The following is a 22560-nucleotide window of genomic DNA, read 5'->3' as shown; positions in this document are numbered from 1 at the left end:
TCTAAATTTTACTCTGTAAGTTTCAGGTGTAACTTGAAATTTTTTTAAAACCATATCCTTGAATGTATTATAGTCAGAAGCCTCCCCAATAGGCATCTTATTGAATATGTCCAGAGCTCTTCCAGTCAATTTGCGACCAATGTGGTCATCTTGTGAGCTTCAGGAATGTGATGGAGTGTGCACAATCTCTCAAAGGTGAGAAAATATTCAGCAATATTACTGGATTCATCATACTGTGGACATAGTCGCTCCCATTTGTGGATTGTTGGGGAAGAATTGTTAGGGTTATTAGGTATATTCTGCTGAGCCTTTGCCTTCTCCATCTCCAGTGCATGCTTCCTCTCTTTTTCCTTCTCCTCCATTTCTTTTTCCTTTGCCTCCATTTCTCTCCTGTGGGCAGCCTCCATTTCTTTTGCCTCCATTTTCATCTGTTTGAGTTCTACCCGTCTTTCATGTTCCTTTTGTCTTTCCTCAGCCTCAAATCTGGCTAATTCCAGCTTCTGTTGAACATTGCATTCTGTCATCCTAACCTCTCTGTTTTTAACTAACTTTACACCCGAGAGTTAGAAAGAAAACAAAAAAAATACCTGGCTTGTAAAATTTTGCTGTCCTGTAACCTGATACCTTTTGTCTCTGATAGCTGTTCTCAGCCTACAGAAAAATCTTTTTGTTATGCCTGATGCTCTGTCCCCCAGGCAGAGAGACAGAATCAACAGCTGCAATCACCTTTTACAAAACCTTTTAAAATCCTGCTGTGCTTCTGGTTCAAAATGATCCCACCACTCTGCCACCATGTCAAGGTTCTTTCCCCACTCTGAACTCTAGGGTACAGATGTGGGGACCTGCATAAAAGACCCCTAAAGCTTATTCTTACCCCCTTAGGTTAAAAACTTCCCCAAGGTAGAAACTTTGCCTTGTTCTTGAACAGTATGCTGCCACCACCAAGCGTTTTAAACAAAGAACAGGGAAAGAGACCACTTGGAGATGTCTTCCCCCAAAATATCCCCCCAAGCCCTACACCCCCTTTCCTGGGGAAGGCTTGATAATAATCCTCACCAATTGGTACAGGTGAACATAGACCCAAACCCTTGGATCTTAAGAACAATGAAAAATCAATCAGGTTCTTAAAAGAAGAATTTTAATTAAAGAAAAAGTAAAAGAATCACCTCTGTAAAATCAGAATGGTAAATACCTTACAGGGTAATCAGATTCAAAACATAGACAATCCCTCTAGGCAAAACCTTAAGTTACAAAAAGACACAAAAACAGGAATATACAATCCCTCCAGCACAGCTTATTTTACCATCCATTAAACAAAAGAAAATCTAACACATTTTCTAGCTAGATTACATACTAACTTAACAGGAGTTGGAAGGCTTGCATTTCTGATCTGTTCCCAGCAAAAGCATTACAGAGACAGACAGAACCCTTTGTTCCCCGCGCCCCTCTAGATTTGAAAGTATCTTGTCCCCTCATTGGTCATTTTGGGTCAGGTGCCGGTGAGGTTACCTTAGCTTCTTAACCCTTTACAGGTGAAAGGGTTTTGCCTTTGGCCAGGAGGGATTTTATAGCACTGTATACAGAAAGGTGGTTACCCTTTCCTTTATATTTATGACAGGGCATATTTACTGCTAATAGTCAAAGATCAATTAATTGCCAAAATTAGGCTATCCCATCATACCATCCCCTCCATAAACTTATCAAGCTTAGTCTTGAAGCCAGATATGTCTTTTCCCTCCACTGGCCCCCTTGGAAGGCTATTCCAGAACTTCACTCCTCTGATGGTTAGAAACCTTCATTTAATTTCAAATCTAAACTTCCTGATGGCCACTTTAGATCCATTTGTTCTTGTGCCTACACTGGTACTGAGCTTAAATAATTCCTCTCCCTCCCTGGTATTTATCCCTCTGATATATTTATAGAGAGCAATCATACCTCCCCTCAGCCTTCTTTTGGTTAGGCTAAACAAGCCAAGCTCTTTTAGTCTCCTTTCATAAGACAGGTTTTCCATTCCTCGGATCATCCTAGTAGCCCTTCTTTTTACCTGTTCCAGTTTGAATTCATCCTTCTTAAACATGGGAGACCAGAACTGCACACAATATTCCAGATAATGGTACTAACACCTCCTTATCTCTACTGTAAATACCCCGCCTGATGCATCCCAAGACCGCGTTAGCTTTTTTAACAGCCATATCACATTGGCGGCTCATAGTCATCCTGTGATCAACCAATACTCCGAGGTCCTTCTCCTCCTCTGTTACTTCCAAGTTATGAGTCCCCAGTTTGTAACAAAAATTCTTGTTATTAATGCCTAAATGCATGATCTTGCACTTTTCACTATTAAATTTCATCCTATTACTATTACTCCAGTTTACAAGGTCATCCAGATCTTCCTGTATGATATCCCAGTCATTCTCTGTATTGGCAATACCTCCCAGCTTCGTGTCATCCACAAAATTTATTAGCACATTTATTAGTACTTTTTGTGCCGAGGTCAGTAATAAAAAGATTAAATAAGATTGGTCCCAAAACCGATCCCTGAGGAACTCCACTAGTAACCTCCCTCCAGCCTGACAGTTCTCCTTTCAGTATGACCCATTGTAGTCTCCCCTTTAACCAATTCCTTATCCACCTTTCAATTTTCATATTGATCCCCATCTTTTCCAATTTAGCTAATAATTCCCCATGTGGAACTGTATCCAATGCCTTACTGAAATCGAGGTAAATTAGATCCACTGTGTTTCCTTTGTCTAAAAAATTTGTTACCTTCTCAAAGAAGGAGATCAGGTTGGCTTGGCACGATCTACCTTTTGTAAAACCATGTTGTATTTTGTCCCAGTTACCACTGACCTCAATGTCCTTAACTACTTTCTCCTTCAAAAATTTTTTCCAAGACCTTGCATACTACAGATGTCAAACTAACAGGCCTGTAGTTACCCGGATCACTTTTTTCCCTTTCTTAAAAATAGGAACTATGTTAGCAATTCTCCAGTCATACGGTACAACCCCTGAGTTTACAGATTCATTAAAAATTCTTGCTAATGGGCTTGCAATTTCATGTGCCAGTTCCTTTAATATTCTTGGATGACGATTATCTGGGCCTCCCAATTTAGTCCCATTAAGCTGTTCGAGTTTGGTTTCTACCTCCGATGTGGTAATATCTACCTCCATATCCTCATTCCCGTTTGTCATCCTACCATTATCCCTAAGCTCCTCATTAAAGACTGAGCCAAAGTATTTGTTTAGATATTGGGCCAATATTATTATTAATATTAAGGTTAACCTCCACTCCATCCTCAGTGTTTAGCGGTCCCACTTCTTATTTGTTTATTTTCTTCTTATTTATATGGCTATAGAACCTTTTACTGTTGGTTTCAATTCCCTTTGCAAGGTCCAACTCTGCATGGCTTTTGGCCTTTCTCACTTTATCCCTACATGTTCTGACCTCAATAAGGTAGCTTTCCTTGCTGATTCCTCCCATCTTCCACTCCTTGTAGGCTTTCTGCTTTTTCTTAATCACCTCTCTGAGATGCTTGCTCATCCAGCTTGGTCTACAACTCCTGCCTATGAATTTTTTCCCCTTTCTTGGGATGCAGGCTTCTGATAGTTTCTGCAACCTTGACTTGAAGTAATTCCAGGCCTCCTCCACCTTTAGATCCACAAGTTCTTCAGTCCAATCCACTTCCCTAACTAATTTCCTTAATTTTTGAAAGTCAGCCCTTTTGAAATCAAAAACCCTAGTCACAGATCTATTTTTGTTTATCCTTCCATTTAGTTTGAACTGAATTAGCTCATGATTGCTCAAACCAAGGTTGTCCCCTACAACCATTTCTTCTATGAGGTCCTCATTACTCACCAAAACCAAATCTAAAATGGCATCCCCTCTTGTCGGTTCAGCAACTACTTGGTGAAGGAATCCATCAGCTATCGCATCCAGGAAAATCTGAACCCTATTATTATTACTAGCACTTGTCCTCCAGTCTGTATCTGGGAAGTTAAAGTCACCCATGATCACACAATTCCCATTAGTATTTACTTCATTAAAAACATTAAAGAGGTCACTATCCATATCCATATCGGATCCCGGCGGTCTATACCACACCCCAAGCACTGTCCCAGGGGAGGCTCTAGTAGCCTTTTTCCCCAATGTGATTTTTACCCAGACAAACTCTGTTTTATCCATTCCATCGCTTCTTATTTCTTTACAGTCTACCTGATATATAATGCTGCTCCACCACCTTTGCCTTTATTTCTGTCTTTCCTAAACAGCACATACCCTTCAATACCTGTACTCTAGTCATGACTACTATTCCACCATGTTTCTGTTATCCCTATAATATCTGGTTTCACTTCCTGCACCAATAGCTCTAGTTCCTCCATTTTGTTACCTAGGCTCCTCGCATTAGTGTACAAACATCTTAATTTTTGCTGTTTGGCCTCGCTCACATTCTTTACCCAATTAGGCACAGACATTCTACTGCCAGTATCACCTATTAGACTGGTATCTACACTACCCTTCCTCCTTATGTCCATTCTCCTACCCACGGCTGTATCCTTTCTTACTTCGTTTTCTTCCCTCTCAATGTTAAAATCCGGCATGGAGATTACCTGGACATCTCCCAACCATCTCCCCCAAATTCCTAGTTTAAAGCTCTCCTAATCCGTTGTGCCAGCCTCCATCCTAGAAGTCTATTTCCCTCCCTATTCAGGTGAAGTCCATCCCAAGAGAACAGTCCTCTGTCCATGAATGCTTCCCAGTGGTCATACATCCCAAAGCCCTCTTTATAGCACCACTGCCTGAACCATCTGTTGATCATCATAATCTTGTCACACCTTTGTTGCCCTTCTCTAGAAACAGGCAGATCCCACTGAAGATCACCTGAGCCTCGATTTCCTTAAGCATCTTCCCCAGCCTGGCATAGTCTCCCTTGATACGTTCCAGCGAGAATCTAGCCATATGATTTGTTCCCACATGAAGGACAATCAGTGGATTCTTTCCCACTCCCATTAGGATCCTCTTCAGCCTCAGGTCCACATCCCATATCATAGCATCTGACAGACAGCACACCCTTCTGTTCTCTGGATCAGCTCTGGTTACAGGCCTGTCTATTCTTCTCAGTAAGGAGTCCCCAGTCATGTAGACCTGCCTTTTCCTGGTGATGGTGCAATTCTCCTGTCTATCCCCTGTTCCCTCTGGCTGCAGGTCCTCTCAATTCCTGTTGTCCCTTCCAATCCTCTGCAACCCATTCTGTATCCACCTGGGGCTCATATTTGGTGTTGTTATCTCCATTGACTCTTCCCCTCTTTCTATAGGATTAGCTGCTCTTCTCTTCTTCCTTGCCCTTTCACCTTCAGTGACCACCTGCTGTGCCCCTTCTTCATTTTCAAACTCTGCAAACTTGTTCCTGAGCTCTATTTCTCCTTCACTTGCCCGTCTTTTCCTCTGTCTGGTTCTCTTAGTCATATGCTTCCACTGTCCACTTTCCTCACCCAGCAGTCTCCTCTCAGAGTTCTTTGACCTTGCTTCCATCTGCAAGTCTGAGCTTTTCCCTTCAGCCTCCTCATGTCTTTGCTCCATGATCCGCTCGAACCCCCTTCTAAACTCAAGCAGAGTTTCCACCAGCATCTCCAATCCGTGGATCTTTTCTTCCATCAGCTCTATCAGGCGGCACTTCATGCAGATGAGACTCTTTTCAGGTACCCCCTCCAGGATCACGTACATGCCACAGCTTCCACATCCAGTCACCTTCATTGTGTCTTCCACTGCTTGGGTCACTACCACTGCTGCCTCTGTGTCTGTCATCGCCTTCTCACCTAAGTCCTGTTCGTAACTACCTTCTCCTCCAGCAGAACTCCCACTCAGACTCCCCTGTTTACAGCTCTGTTTGCTGGCTCCTGTGCTGCTGCAGCTGGAAGATATGTGTCAGTGTATGGTTAAAATTGTATATAAAGTAATCAGTGACTGTATTCTCTGGGGATTTGTGATTGTGATGACAGTGATATACCCTGTACCCACCCTCTAAGCTTGAGCCTGATCTACTCATTACAGTTCTTTATTGGCATACAGTAAAAACCTGAGTGATGAGTCCAGAATAGAGCTGAGTTTCTGGGAACTGAGAGGTTAAGGTCTTGAGAAGAATTGCAACACCACTCATTCTATTCCTTCTCATAAAGAGCATAAGAAAATTGATATATTAGCCAGAAAACTATTTTGGTCATCTACTTTGGGCCCCAAATTATCAGTCATTGCCGCTAACAATATCATTCATGGGAAAAATTAGAGCTGTTCATCAAATTTTTATCAGAAGATGAGAGAAAGTTAGCAAATATTATTGCTTCACATGGCCAACAGATTGTTAAATATGTTTTGAGGGCATGCTATGACTCTTCAGATTTTCCAACAACAGCAGTTTCATTTGTAATTTTCTTAAAATGCTTTGCTTAGTTGAAATCTTCTTGTCTCCAACCAGAGACTAAAGAAAGGGCTGAAGATCTCCCCTGGGAGGGGTGAGGTGTTTTTTAATATTAAGCCTGATGAGGTATTAGAAAGAATGAAGGAGACAAGATATACTGCAAGGTCTCTGGGATTTTACCAGCAACAGCAGAGGAAGAGAACTGGAATGTCGTTTTTCAGATATCAAAGACAGCAGTATCCCTTTTCTTCTTTTTTGTCACACTCTTCAGAGAGGAGACAATATTATCCTCAATACCCATCCCAACATTTGTCTCAACATTGTAGAGGAAATTTTAAGCCTAAATCAAGAGGGAAACCACCTTCTTTTCAAGACTAGTTCTAAATGTAAAATTTGACAATTTGCTAGGCAGCTGCAGTCTGACTTCAACAAAAGTGAAATCAACTGTTTGAAAACCAGCTGTGCAGTTTTTCCTGCCATTGGGGTTTGATAACTATGGACAAGTGGATATTGGAAATGTTTCACAGCAGGTATGCCATATAGTTTGAGACTCTACTTTACCCCACTCCCACCTAGTCAGGGACCTCTCCCATGCAAGTCTTCTAAGATCAGAAGTTCAAACTTTCAGAGATGAGACCAGTAGATGAAGTCCCAAAAATATTCAGGGAGAAAGGGTTTTACTCACAATATTTCATGATTGTCAAAAAAGATGGTGGTTTATGTCCCATATCAGATCTGAGGATTCTAAATACCTTCATCAGGAAGTTCTGGTTTCACGTTAATCTTGGCCTCCATTCTACCTTCCATTTAGTTGACTGATTGATTTTCATTTCTTGATCTAAAAGACGCTTACTTCCACATAGATACTTTCGCAAAAACCTCAGGTTTGTAATAAGAAATGGTACTGGTCCTTCATTTTGACCCCTAGCTACCACTCCCAAAGTTTGCACAAAGTACCTATCAGTGGTGGCAGCTCTCTTGAGAAAGAAAGGGATAAGTGTGTATCCATATTTAGACTATTGGTTACTAAGGCACAGTTGCAAGATCTTCTTTGTGAAGCTGTTATCTACACATGTACTCTTTTCAGGAGTTTGGGATTCCTCATAAATCAAAAGTCCCATTTGGAACCATATCCTTCATAGGAGCTCGATTGGACTCCAGTCTGGGACAAGCTATGCTTCCGTGAGATAGGTTCCTGAATATCAAGAAGACCACAGAGATTAAAAAGTCATCAATCTCATAAAAAAAATTTATTCTGCCTCAGGTTGATGAATCTCCTAGTGTCTATGGCCTATGTAACTGTGCACACCTGTCTAAAAATGAGAACCCTCTTCCAGCACTGTTGTCAACAAACTACAAACAGGGAAAACACTCCATGTATCAAAATCTGTGAAGGTTCTGTCAGATTTACTCTTCTGAACTCAGCCACAGAATATTCTGATGAGAGTATCATTCAGATATCCAGTTCCACCAGTGGTGTTCACAACAGATACATGCAATACTGGATAGAGAGCTCTCTGTGTTGCACTCACAGCACAGGGTCTCTGGTCACAGAAAAAAACAAAATTTCATATAAATCTTCTAGAGCTCACGGCAATTCAATGGGCCTGAAAAGTTGAAATGGGCCTGAAAAGCTGAAATAGTATTAGGCAATACCACAGCAGATTATTTTATAAAGAAGCAGGGAGGAGCTCATTCTTACCAGCTGCGCAAGGAAGCGACTATGTTACAGGAATGTATAGCACACAACAAAACCCCAATTGCAATTCATTTAGCAGGAAAGGACAAACTCTTAGTGGATCATCTAAGCAGGATTAATATAGACTCACATGAATGGTCCCAAAAATGTCAGTGGCGTGAGATAGTTTTCTTCAATGGGGTCACCTGCACGTATATTTATTTGCCACCAGGAAAAACACAAAATGCCAAAGGTAATGGTTAAGAGCAGGAAAGGATTGTTTCTTAATTTCAGATGCATTCTTGATACTGTGGACTCAAGGGCTACTGTAAAAATTTCCTTCTTTTCCACTTGTGTAGAAAATGGTATCCAGATAAAGCAGGAAAAGGCAAGGATTATTCTGCTCACCCTGGCATGGCTCCAGCAACAGTGGTTCCCAATTATGCTCCGCTTCTCAGCAAGGAATTTCAAGACCCTTCCTGTCTCTCTAGATTCATTAACCCAGCAGAATGGCTGGAGTTACCACCCAGACCCAAGCTTCCTTCACCTAACAGCATGGACAATAGATTTTTAAGTGACTTGGAATTGTCTCTCTCGACGTATGTGCACCTTGTTTTAATGAACTCTAGAAAAGAAGACAACTAGTAAATGCTGTCCATAGGCTTGCAACCTAACAGGACCCAACTACAGCGGTTGAGTTTAGGTCAGGTCAGAAAACAACCCAGTCCTCTAGGACTCAGGTCAGGTAAGCTCTTATCACCTCCGCCTGCCTGTGATGTCAGCACAGTGGTGGCTGCATGCCCCACTCCTGCCAGCCGCCACCACTGTCTCAATGTGCAGTGGAGTGAGTATGATGACAAATCGCTGCACACACAGCACAGTGAGGCTGCAGTGACCAGTAGGAGTGAGGCACGCCACCTCTGCTCCCCAACCCCACAAGCAGGAGGAGGCTGGAGATCGATCATGGGCACAGGATGCAGGGAGCACCACGAGACTGAGACCCAAGGATGAGGCAGCGGCGGTGGCACTGACACAGGTTCGGGGGTGAGTGTTGTGTCCAGGTTGGGTCTGAAAACAAGTTGATGCTCTCAGGTTTCATTCAGGTCAGCTGTGCTGGGGTCAGGTTCAGGTCTGGGTTTGGCTTTAAAATTAGGCCCAAGCAGACTTCTAATACTATCTGTTAAATTGAAAAAGGTTTTCTTCATAGGTGGCTAAAAAGGGATTTATGAGGGACCATGAGAGCATACAGGGTGCGTCTGCAACCCATTGCTGGACATTGCTAGAGAAAAGCTTTCCAAACTCCTATGCAGAGGGCGCAAGTGCACCATATGTGGGATCCACATGGCCAGGAGCTCAAAGAACTTTTAGATATAATGAACTTCAGAAGGCCTTAGAGCAGAGGTGGGCAAACTACGGTGTGCGGGAGGACCATCCTGCCCAGCCCCTGAGCTCCTGGGCGGGGAAGCTAGTCCCCAGCGCCTCCCCTGCTGTCCCCCCTCCCACACAGCTATGCCGCCGTGCAGGCAGTGCTCTGGGCGGCGGGGCTGCGCACTCCTGCAGGGCAGAGCAGCATCGTGTCTAGCTCTGACCGGGCGGCACAGCTGCCAGACATGCTGCTCTGAGCAGCATGGTAAGGGGGCTGGGGCCAGGGGGTTGGATAAGGGGCAGGGGTTTCAGGGGACAGGGAGCAGGGGGCAGTTGGATGGGGCGGAGGTTCGGGGGGCAGTCAGGGGACAGGGAACATGGGGCAGTTGGATAGGGCAGAGGTTCTGGGTGGGGCAGGGGACTGGGTCCCAGAGGGCGGATAGGGGCGGGGGTCCCGGGAGGAGGCGGTCAGGGTACAAGGGCGGGGGTTGGATGGGTGAAGAGTTCTCAGGGGGGCAGTCAAGGGGCAGGAAGTGGGGGGGGGGTCGGATGGGGGCGGGGACTAGGCTGTTTGGGGAAGCACAGCCTTCTTTACCCAGCCCTCCATACAGTTTCGCACCCCGATGTGGCTCTCGGGCCAAAAAGTTTGCCCACCCCTGCCTTAGAGTTTCTCAAATGCTTGAAATTATACTATTTTCTGTAGTGCATACTTGGAAAGCATTTTGTTTGAGTCTTAATATTTGTAATAAGCTACTTATGTCTAGTATTGTGGTATAGACTTGTGTCTCTGAATTTAAGGTATTTCTAACCCTCTCATTTACAATAAAAGTACTTTACCTGGTATCATATACAAGAGACGTTCAACTACTGAATAGGAGACTCTGCCCTTCTGTATATAGAGATTACAGACAAAGAAGTGGTAGTCTATAGAAGCGGCTCCATGGTAATAAACAATAAGCCCCGGTCCTTCTGGTATTTTTTCTATGCCATGAACTTCATAACCTGCCAAGAATACAAAGTACAATAGTTTCAATATTAGCTTTTTATAAGTCGTGTTGTGATTTAACATAAAGCTACTCACTACAGGAAACTCCTTCCTGTATATGGGGAAGATGTTCTAGGAGTCAATTTTAGGACATCCAATGTTAGTCAAGAAGTGATTAGCATAACAATTAACTCTTGGCTCTGACAATCAAACATTTCACTTCACAGTTAAAAATGCAGTGAGAAAATGGCAGCCTTATTTTTGATCTCCTGCATCACTGCATCATACGTCAGCTCACAGAGGCCTAAAGTACTGGTGCAGTTTTGAGTCAGTGTTATTATTTATTATTTTTGTAATTGTGGCCATGATTTAAAAGAAGTCAGGAATTGCAGGGGGGGGGGAGGAAGAGGGGGAGGGAGGTTCTTGCCTGTAAATGCAATTTATCTAATGATCATGGGCAGTCTCTAACTCAGAAGCGGGCAAACTGTAGCCCGCGGGCCACATCCGGCCAGCAGGACCGTCCTACCCAGCCCTTGAGCTCCCGGCCAGGGAGGCTAGTCCCCAGCCCCTCCCCTGCTGTCCCCCCTCCCCTGCAGCCACGCCACCACGCAGGCAGTGCTCTGAGCAGCGGATCTGCGTGCTCCTGCAGGGGAGAGTGGTGGCATGTCTAGCTCTGGCCAGGCGGAGCGGCAGCCAGACATGCTGCTCTGAGCAGCATGGTAAGGGGGCTGGGGCCGTGGGGTTGGATAAGGGGCAGGGAGTCCTGGGGGGCAGTCAGGGGACATGGAGCAGGGGGCAGTTGGATGGGGCGGAGGTTTGGGGGTGTGGTTGGATAGGGCAGAGGTTCTGGGGGGGCAGGGGACGAGGAATGGGGGGGTTAGATAGGGGGTGGGGTCCCGGGGGGCGGTTAGGAGCGGGGGTCCTGGGAGGGGGTGGTCAGGGGACAAGGAGCAAGGGGGTGGGGTTGGATGGGTGGGGAGTTCTGAGGGGGGCAGTCATGGGGCGGGAAGTGGGAGGGGTCGGATAGGGGGAGGGAGCCAGGCTGTTTGGGGACATGTTCACAGCCTTCCCTACCCGGCCCTCCATACAGTTTCGTACCCTGATGTGGCCCTCGGGCCAAAAAGTTTGCCGACCCCACTCTAACTTGATGGGTTTTTTGTTTGTCACAGTTGGGTAGTTAACAACCAATCAATCTACAGAAGTTTGAGCACCAGGTCAGCGGAATGACCGTCTGTTAATTTTCCAGGCTTCTATATGTTAAAAGTCCTAAAAACTAAAAACTAAAAATACTTTCAAACAAGGGAATGACTGTCTGTTAATTTTCCAGGCTTTTATATGTTAAAAGTCCTAAAAACTAAAAACTAAAAATACTTTCAAACAAGGGAATTTGTCTTTCGCGGGTACTTAAAAAAGTTCCCCCACAAAAGACAAACGTTTTGCTGACGCAAGCGGCAGTGTGAACATGGCTCCTGCTGACAAAGCTTATGCCGCTCGCAGGGCTGGAAGTATTTTGTCAGCAAAAGTCCTGACAAAATACCACAAAGGAGCATTCACAGCCTTGTCTCTAAAAGATGTGTAGCATAGACAAGCCCATAGATGGGATTAAAAAAATCTGAAGTGGGGAGGGGGAAATTATCTAGAATTTGGAGGTGAAATCCATGAGTGAAAGGAACCTCAAAACCCAATATAAAACCATGAAGCCACTGCTCATTGAAGAGTATGTTAAAGACTGAAACAGTAATAAAACAATAGAAAAATCACCAAATAATCAGAATGATCTGTAGGATCAGAAATGCAAAGAAAGGCCTAGTTAATTGAAAAATACAATTTTTTGTGAACTAACTTTAACAGTTTAACTTGACTTAACAATGTACTGTCTCAAATATTGACTTTGGAGATGCTGGGTTATTTCCTCCTGCCTCAGTCTGATAGCTGAGAGGTCAGTGTGACAATCAGAGATATGTGAAGGGCCATGGTTTTCCTCTAAACCTTCTCAGTTGTTTCTCAGCCATTTTTATGAGTCCAGACAGGCCTAGTGTAAGGAGTTACATTAGAGGAGGTCTGGTACAGTGTGGAGGAGCTCAGTATTTTTGTAGTCTACTCACTGGAAGGCAGAGTGAGAATGCAGAGCTAAGAAGGGGTTTGAGATCATCTAGACTCAACTGGCTTTCAAAAATTCAGTAATCTCATTGGTCATGTCCAGTATGACCTAACACAAAACCCATCAAGTTAGAGACTGCCCTTGTTCACTCAGAGACAGCGAGGCTATAGGGAAGAATATTCTTGGTAAATCAGATTTTAAAACGATAAATTTCAGTGACTGAGTGAAACACAGTCAATAGCTCAGATGCAAATCCTGATCAGCACAATAAAAGTGAGCTGATTTGAAAAGTGCTTATCAAATCTACCCCATCAGAAAGAATCTGCAGTGTTGTTTTCTGTGATGGGTTCAGGCTCCCTTGGGGAGCCACTTGGAATTGGGGTACCACTGAGCCCCCCTGATCCACCAGCTTGGGCTCCCTCTCACACTGTTCTGCTGTGACAAGTTGCTAGGCTTTCCAACCTTGCTCTTTCAATCAGCATACACACAGGTAGGGAGGGACACACCCAACTGTAGTAACATGCAAACAGGATCTCTGACCAGCTCCTGCATAGAAAGGCTAAACAGCTAGCGCACATCCCAGTTCCTAAGGCAGGCACCTCCCTTTGGAGGGTAAACCCAAAATTATACCATCTTGTGCTGCAAAGGGAACTGTACAGCTTAAACTCATGAAACCTCCCTCAATGTGGAAGAGTCTTAATAATTTTAATATTTCATCATATGGAAGCTTTTCCATGGCTTTAGTCATCTGCGGTGTCCTTCTTTGGGCCTATTTTGTTTCTGCTTTATTATTTTTGAGAAGAAGCAGTGGATGGAATTGAACTTCATATTCAAAATGAGAGTATGCCATCCAGCCTGGGAACATTGCACATCTATTTCTGTCCAGATGTCCAGAGTGACACCTTTTTCTTCACTAGTTACAGTTTATTTAGAAATCTTTCATGTAGTTCAACTTCTGCATTTGTTTATGCAGAACTCTCCATTCTGGACTTACATGGGCTAGTGCTTAAGTGACTGTGGTAATGGCTCAGGTAGGGGAACAAGAAATGGTGTTGGTGAACTCAACACCCTATAGAATTGGCATAAAAGAGCAGCGGGAAGGGTTGGATCACATATATTATATTAAATAATACAAATATATTCAAATTAAATTGTTTGTTTAGCATATGCAGGGATCAGTAGCAAGAATTGCACAGAAGGAAGATATCAAATAATAAATCAACTGTAAATTCAGAGAAAGGAGGAAAAAAGAGGTCTGCACACAAAAACAATCCTAACTAAAAGCCCTCATATCTCAAAATTTAAAAATCTGCAAAGAAAAAATCTTTAGTTATACACACTAATTTTCATTGTTTTGGTAAGGGTCTGTACGTCCTTCTTGACTTTCTGGATGTCGGATGTGGAGAGAATATTTTGCTGAGATCCAAGTCTCAAGAAGTCATTTAAAGCTCTGTCTAGAGATGCTCCAAACAATAAGGTATCATCAAAGTGTGCTTGGATGAGGATGCTCCTCATTGTAGGATCTTTATCTAGTACTGCCCACCATGTGCTTTTAGATTCCAGAATTTTACTTTGGAGACAATCAGCCACGAATCTGGAAACAGCACAGGCCAAGCTGTATAACAATGCTGGGAGTTCTCTTTGATTGCCTTCTGTCATTTTTGTGGGGTGGAGGTTCCTAGCTGATTACTTCTTCTGGGGTTGGATGAGGAATGAGATAGAGGGCAGTGCAGACTATGGCTATGCGTACAAAGGCAGCTCTCAGAACAAGAAAGGAGGATCCAAAAATGTCATCTGAGAACACACTTTCAAATTTTCAGCCATTGACTCATGAACTCCAGTAGACTTCCTGCTACATCAGCTGAGGTGTAGGAAGGAAAAGCTGGTCTTTGAAACTGCAGAAAATGCATAAGCATCAAGTCCTATTGCACTTGGTATCACTTTAGTAAAGTTCAGTTGATGGACCTTTGATTTAGTTAACCCAAGTCTTCTGGGTTATTTAAACAGGAAAAGAAAGCTTTTGGTTTCCCTCAGGCTCCAGGGGACTGGCCTGTCTGGGCCCAGGGACTTTGTTTGCTGACTCTAATTTGGGGAGCTCTGAGGTAGGGCCCTGAGGTCCCCTGTTATGAACTTTGTTAAAAAGACTGTTACTTCCCTGATCTTCTTAAAGAAGACATATGTGTTTTATTAATTTGTTTTGACTTCCCCTGTCTTGAATCCTTTACGCAGTAGCTTATAAAAGATCTGATCTGTTGTGTCCTATTCCAACTGGCTGCACATGAGTTTCACAGTGTCCTACCCAGACTCTGTTTGGAAAGACAGTTCCAACACCACATCGTGTAGGCAATTCCCTCCAAGTGCCAGCAGAAGGTATAGCCAATTCACAAAAATAAATATGCCAGAGGAACATTTGGTAGCAGCCTCCCAACGGTGGGGAGCAGGCAGGATAACCCAGCTATAATGGCCGGAGTAGTAGATCTTTGTGTATGAGAAATGCTGTTTTTCAAGGAGCATCTCTTCCTATTTTATTCCAAACAAAGAGACCAGGGATACCTGCTTTCATTAGTGATTTTTACTTTAAAAAAGGATTAACCAAGGTTTTTTTTTAAAAAAATATTGAATGCTCAATGCTTTTTTCACCTCGGCCTTCACAGAGAAGGGCAGCTCCCACACTGCTGTCCTGGGCAACACAGTATGTGGAGGAGATAAGCAGCCCTCAGTGGTGAAAGAACAGGTTAAGGACTATTTAGAAAAACTGGACATGCAGAAATCCATGGGTCCAGATCTAATGCACTGAGGGTGCTGAGGGAATTGGCTGATGTGATTGCAGAGCCATTGGCCATTATCTTTGAAAACTCGTGGCGATCGGGGGCGGTCCCGGACGATTGGAAAAAGGCAAATATAGTGTCTATCTTTTAAAAAGGGAAGAAGAAGAACCCAGGGAACTACAGACTGATCAGCCTCACCTGAGTCCCTGGAAAATCATGGAGCAGGTCCTCAAGGAAACCATTTTGAAGCACTTGGAGGAGAGGAAGGTGATCAGGAACAGTAAACATGGATTCACCAAGGGCAAGTCATGCCCGACCAACCTGATTGCCTTCTATGATGAGATAACTGGCTCTGTGGATATGGGGAAAGCAGTGGACATGATATATCTTGACTTTAGCAAAGTTTTTGATACCGTCTCCCACAGTATTCTTGCCAGCAAGTTAAAAAAGCATGGATTGGATGAATGGACTATAAGGTGGATAGAAAGCTGGCTAGATTGTTGGGCTCAATGGGTAGTGATCAATGGCTTGATGTCTAGTTAGCAGCCGGTATCAAGCAGAGTGCCCCAGGGGTCAGTCCTGGGGCCAGTTTTGTTCAACATCTTTATTAATGATCTGGATGATGGGATGGATTGCACCCTCAGCAAGTTTGAGGATGACACTAAGCTGAGGGGAAAGGTAGATACACTGGAGGGTAGAGATAGGATCCAAAGTGACCTACACAAATTGGAGGACTGGGCCAAAAGAAATCTGATGAGGTTCAACGAGGACAAGTGTAGAGTCCTGCTCTTAGGACGGAAGAATCCCATGCACCACTACAGGCTGGGGACCGACTGGCTATGCAGCAGTTCTGCAGAAAAGGACCTGGAGATTACAGTGGATGAGAAGCTGGAGATGAGTCAGCAGTGTGCCCTTGTTGCCAAGAAGGCTAAGGGTATATTGGGCTGCATTAGTAGGAGTATTGCCAGCAGATCGAGGGATGTGATTATTTCCCTCTATTCGGCACTGGTGAGGCCACATCTGGAGTATCACATCCAGTTTTGGGCCCCCTACAAAAAGGATGTGGACAAATTGGAGAGAGTCCAGCAGAGGACAATGAAAATGATCAGGGGGCTGGGGCACATGACTTATGAGGAGAGGCTGAGGGAACTGGGCTTGTTTAGTCTGCAGAAGAGAAGAGTGAAGGGGGGTTCCAAAGAGGATGGAACTCAGCTATTCTCAGTGGTGGCAGATGACAGAACAAGGAACAATGGTCTCAAATTGCAGTGGGGGAGGTCTAGGTTGGATATTAGGAAACACTATTTCACTAGAAGGGTGGTGAAGCACTGGAATTGGTTACCTAGGGAGATGGTGGGATCTCCATCCTTAGAGGTTTTTAAGGCCTGGCTTGACAAAGCCCTGGCTGGGATGATTTAGTTGGTGTTGGTCCTGCTTTGAGCAGGGGGTTGGACTAGATGACCTCGTGAGGTCTCTTCCAATCCTAATCTTCTGTGACTCTATGATTTTATTAATACAAAATAATATTTAAGGATTTAAATTACTAACAGAATAGACATACCACTTTAAATTTACAAAAAGTACATGTTTTAAAATATAGTAGGGCTGTCAAACGATTAAAAAAATCAATCATGATTAATCTCAAAATTTAAAAAATCATGATGAATCACAGTTTTAATCACACAATTAAACAATAACAGAATACCATTTATTTATATATTTTTGAATGTTTTCTACATTTTAAAATATATTGATTTCAGTTATAACACAGAATACAAAGTGTACAGTGCTCACTTTCTATTTATTTTTTGACCAATATTTGCACCATAAAAAACAAAAGAAATAGTATTTTTCAGTTCACCTAATACAAGTTCTGTAGTGCAATCTCTTTATTGTGAAAATAAAACTTACAAATATAGATTTTTTTAACATAACTGCACTAAAAAATAAAATAGTATAAAACTTTAGAGCCAACAAGTCCTTCTTGTGGACCATGATGTCAGAAGTCTTAAAAGACCAACACTCCAATTCGGAAACTACAGAACCTGAATCTCAAAAAAGAAAATCAACTTTCTGTTGCTGGCATCTGACTCAGATGATGAAAATGAATGTGTGTCAGTCCACACTGCTTTGGATCGTTATTGAGCAGAACCCATCAACAGCTACAACAGTGCCATGTGAACGCCATCAGGTGACATTGTAAATAAGAAGCAGGCAGCATTATCTCCCATAAATGTAAACAAACATTTTTGTCTTAGCAATTGGCTGAACAAGACGTAAGACTGAGTGGACTTGTAGGCGCTAAAGTTTTACATTGTTTGTTTTTGAGTGCAGTTATGTAACAAAAAAAATCTACATGTGAAAGTTGCACTTTCACAATCAAGAGATTGCACTACAGGACTTGTATAAGGTGAATTGAAAAATACTATTTTTTTGGCAAATATTTACGCTAAAAAGATAATAAAAATAATAATATAAAGTGAGCACTGTACACTTTGTCTTCTGTGTTGTAATTTAGATAAGCTATTACCAGCAGGAGAGTGGGGTGGGAGGAGGCATTGTTTCTTGGTGTCTGTGTATAAAATGTCTTGTGCGATTTCCACAGCATGCATCCGATGAAGTGAGCTGTAGCTCACGAAAGCTCATGCTCAAATAAATTGGTTAGTCTCTAAGGTGCCACAAGTCCTCCTTTTCTTTTTGCGAATACAGACTAACACGGCTGTTACTCTGAAACCTGTGTTGTAATTGAAATCAATATATATGAAAATGTAGAAAACATCCAAAAATATTTATAATAAATTTAAATTGGTATTCTATTGTAAAACAGTGCAATTAAAACTGTGATTAATTGCAATTACTTTTTTTAAATCAAGTTAATTTGTTCTGAGCTAATCGCTTGATTAATTAACTGCAATTAATTGACAGCCCTAAAATATAGCGATCAGTCAAGTATCTGCCAAAAGCTGGTTGGTTTAACAAAAGATGGCCTTTTAATAAAAGAAATACTCCAAGGGTGGGGATATTTTAGGCCTGTTTTCTTGAGACAGGAGGTTGCCTAATAAAGGAACACACTCTACACTGGAAGTTTTGCTTGTTTTAACATACCAAGGGTAGGTTCAAAGTCTTGCATTTCTCCTGCAAAAGCAGACAGCACCTCAAGAGTTCTTTAAATATTTCAGTTCCCTTTTCTGCTGTAGGTGTTTGCAATGTTACAAACACTGCAGAAGAAATACACAACACTGAGCTGAGTTCCAGATGGGTATATGGAATAAGAAGTGATTTTTCAGCTATGTTAATTTACATTGTATTTGCATATATTTAGTTATTGGTTTAGAATCTCAACTATTCCCTTGGATTTGATAAATAAAAAAAAGCATCTCCATTCATCCTAAAGTGCCATTCTAGCCCAAAAAAACTATATAAAAATGGCAGCTTCTAACTCATAAATTCAAAGTAGAAATAAGGAATAAGTGACTCAGGGGCTTTCCACTCTGTTTATGAATAATCTAAGTGCTGGTCTATACACAAAGTTAAATCAAAATAATTAAATCTGCTTCATTTCACACCTTTTGTTGTTTTAGTGCAAGTTCCTATGTGGATACCCTTATTCCAGAATAAGAGCATCCACACACAGATTTGCAACAAAAATAATGAAAGCCAAGTTTGATATTTTAGTGCAACTTTGTGTGTAAACCAGCCCTACATTTTCATTTACAAAAGAAAATATTCTGGCACTTATTGTTGCAAATAACATGACAAGTGTTATATTCCCAAATCTGTAGACAAACAACGTGAAGTAATAGGCATTAACTGTCAAAAGTCCAAATCCTGGCCCTAGCCACAACTATATATAAATAACATGGTAAATTTACAAGGAAGGTCCTCATAGATTGAGAAGTGAGGGGAAGAAATCATCCTTTCACCTCCATCAGATCTTCCTGAGGCAGCAAAGCTTCTCTTTAGCTGTTGCTGAAGCGTCAAGGTTGGAGTTATATTTCGCCAACTATGCCTACTCTGTGTGGGGTGGAATGATCTGTAGATCTTCATCGCAGCTGATATTCAGCCCTACTTCCCCAGTTACTGCTGTGTAGAAGCAAGTCCCTAATTGGCCCCCATGTCTTGCAAATGTTGCATGTTATTTCAGCTACTCATACATATTGCCAGGTTCTAAGTAAACTGTGACCACTCAGATAAGAGACTTGAGTATCATATGGACAGCTCAATGAAAACCTCAGTTCAAAGCTCAATAGTGAAAAAAGAAAACATTAGACTGCATAAAGAATAAATAGAAAATTATACTGAGAATATTATAATTCCACTGTAGATCAATGGTACATTCACCTAAAATACTATGTTCAAGTTTGGTCGTCCTAACAAAAGAGGATATACCAGAAAGAGAAAAGATCCAGAAACAGATGGCAAAAGTATCTGAAGACCTAAAAAAACTACTTCTTAAACCCTCCTCCATGAAGAAGAGACTGAATTGTATAATAGGGTACACAACAAAGATATACAAAATAATTAATTGTATAGGAAAGGTAAATCTTCTATTTACCTTTTCAAAGAGACAGACAGTGAAACTGAAAATAGACATTTTTAAAGACTGTGCATAATTAGCCTATGGAATTCTCTGGAAGAGAATTTTGATCAAGAGCTTAATAGGAATAAAAAATATTGGACATGTGTCACGGTTCCTTCCCCACTCTGAACTCTAGGGTACAGATGTGAGGACCTGCATGAAAGACCCCCCTAAGCTTATTCTTACCAGCTTAGGTGAAAAGCTGCCACCACCAAAGTGTTACACAAAGAACAGGGGAAGTGCCCACTTGGAAACGTCTCCCCCCAAAATATCCCCCCCCAAGCCCTACACCCCCTTTCCTGGGGAAGGCTTGATAAAAATCCTCACCAATTTGCATAGGTGAACACACACCCAAACCCTTGGATCTTAAGAACAATGAAAAAAACAATCACGTTCTTAAAAGAAGAATTTTAATTAAAGAAAAAGTAAAAGAATCACCTCTGTAAAATCAGGATGGTAAATACCTTACAGGGTAATCAGTTTCAAAACATAGAGACTCCCTCTAGGCAAAACCTTAAGTTACAAAAAGATACAAAAACAGGAATATACATTCCATTCAGCACAACTTATTTTATCAGCCATTTAAACAAAACAGAATCGAACGCATCTCCAACTAGATTGCTTACTGACTTTTTACAGGAGTTCTGACCTGCATTCCTGCTCTGGTTCCAGCTAAAAAACATCACACAGACAGCGCCTTTGTTTCCCCTCCATCCAGCTTTGAAAGTATCTTGTCTCCTCATTGGTCATTTTGGTCAGGTGCCAGTGAGGTTATCTTAGCTTCTTATCTTAGCCTTTTTACAGGTGAAAGGGTTTTGCCTCTGGCCAGGAGAGATTTAAAGGTGTTTACCCTTCCCTTTATATTTATGACAACATGCATCTGCATAAAGAGAACAGCTTACAGTATTATTATACAAGATAGTTTATTATTCCCCAGTAAGGGATATAGATCGATATATACTTAAGGGAATAAGGCAACCATTATGTGATGATCTTAGGAAGAAGTTTTCCCTCTGGGCTGGTTATTTCATAATTATCCATTATAGCACCTTCCTCTGAAACATTTGGTAGTTGCCCCTGTCAGAGAAGGGCTACTGGATTAGATAAGTAATTAGATATGGCAGTTCCACTTCTTATCCACTACATAGGTTCCCTAAACCTACCCCACCATTGAGAAGCTGAAGTACATTCCGCGACAAAGGTCTTAGACAGTCGTGGGTGGGGTGACATTCAAGGCCAAAGGAATGAAACACTTCATTTAATTATGCCTCTCGCTTCTGTGTGTCTTAGTTTTACCCTTCATAACTAATGTATGTCTGGAAATTCTGGGAAGCTTCAGCTCTCCCCTGTCATCCACTCCAAACCTTGTGCACTTTGGCAACAAGTAGGATAAATAGTCTCACCAAACTATACAGGAGATGTATTATTAACAACTCCATTTCAGATGTGATGCACTGGCCTTTTGTGGTGCCACATTGTATCGCAAACTTACATTCAAAATACGTTGCCTACTTTCACTCCCAAGCAGGGTCAAGTGTATTTCACGCCTGGAGAATCTGATGCAGAATTTACTCCTCTGCACACAATTCTGCTCCAGAATCCCAGCACTCTCTTTTTTAAATTGTTTCTAGCCTATATGGTTGCAGAGAAAACCTTGAAAATGTGAAGTGAGTAAATCAATGCAGTAATGTCTTCAAGAGTCTACAGAGAGTCTGAAACAATACCTGTAAGAGGTGTAAACTGCTCTGCTCATCTCAATCAGGACCCCATGAACTCTGCCTCCTTCCCTCCCCATGAGAGCCAAGGACTGCTGCCTCAGTGCCAGGGACTGGACTAGATGACTTCTTGAGGTCCCTTCCAGCTCTACATCTGTACGATTCTAGGATTCTGAGTGAAAGGAGCCAGAAGTGTGAGCTGGGCTGCCAAGGCACTGCAACCAAGATCCAATGAAGCCAGCTTCATACTCCACTTTCATGGGGGTGGACGTTCTGACTCAGGCCACCTTGACAACATCATAGGAGCCAAAATCTGGAAATGAAACTGGGTCCACTCTCAGGATTCATCAAAATCACAGCCTCAAATAATCACTATTCAATTCAGCTATAAATGACTCTGTGTGTGTGTGTGTGTGTGTGTTCAATTCAGCTATAAATGACTCTGTGTGTGTGTGTGGGGGGGGGGGTGGGTGTGGACAGGGGGAACGGACAGGAGACATGGAAAATGAAGAATATTTCCTAGCAATAGAATAAGTTAACATTGGAACAGAATTTAGGGGTTGTTCCCTTCAGAATTTAGTTCCATTACACATACTGTAGAATTTCAAAATGTTTACCTGAGCACCCACGGAGTCAGCGCCTATGTCTACTACATTAACTTCATCTACTATGCTTTTAATTCCAATTTAAACAAAAAACTCACAATCCATCACGTGTCTGGCAATTCTAAAATTTATAAGACCACACCAGTACTTATGTTCCTTCTCTACAGTACACTTTTTCTTTGAAAATTTCCCACCATTGGTACTATAGGTGAAGCCACATCAGAGATAAGAACAGTGAGACATTTTTACATAAAAGCAAGTGTAGACAGCCAAGGAGTAAAACAGGATCAGCTGTCAAGAGCTCATTACTACCAACTTGGGCTGCATAAGAACCAATAGCTTAGAGCAGTGTTT

The 22560-nt window shown here is 42.3% G+C and overlaps 1 protein-coding gene across 1 annotated transcript in view; it reads right to left on the bottom strand.

The window, feature by feature from the left end:
• Positions 1–22560, bottom strand: part of LOC102936057 (transmembrane protein 68) — a 62204-nt gene that overhangs the window by 30208 nt on the left and 9436 nt on the right. The window contains exon 3 of the mRNA XM_027826517.3: positions 10294–10458. Within this exon, the coding sequence (XP_027682318.1) occupies positions 10294–10458 (165 nt within the window). The remainder of the gene's footprint in view (positions 1–10293; positions 10459–22560) is intronic.

The sequence above is a fragment of the Chelonia mydas genome, chromosome 2, assembly GCF_015237465.2.
Source record: "Chelonia mydas isolate rCheMyd1 chromosome 2, rCheMyd1.pri.v2, whole genome shotgun sequence".
Classification (NCBI taxonomy): Eukaryota; Metazoa; Chordata; order Testudines; family Cheloniidae; genus Chelonia; species Chelonia mydas.
This window is presented reverse-complemented; position numbering and strand designations above follow the sequence as displayed.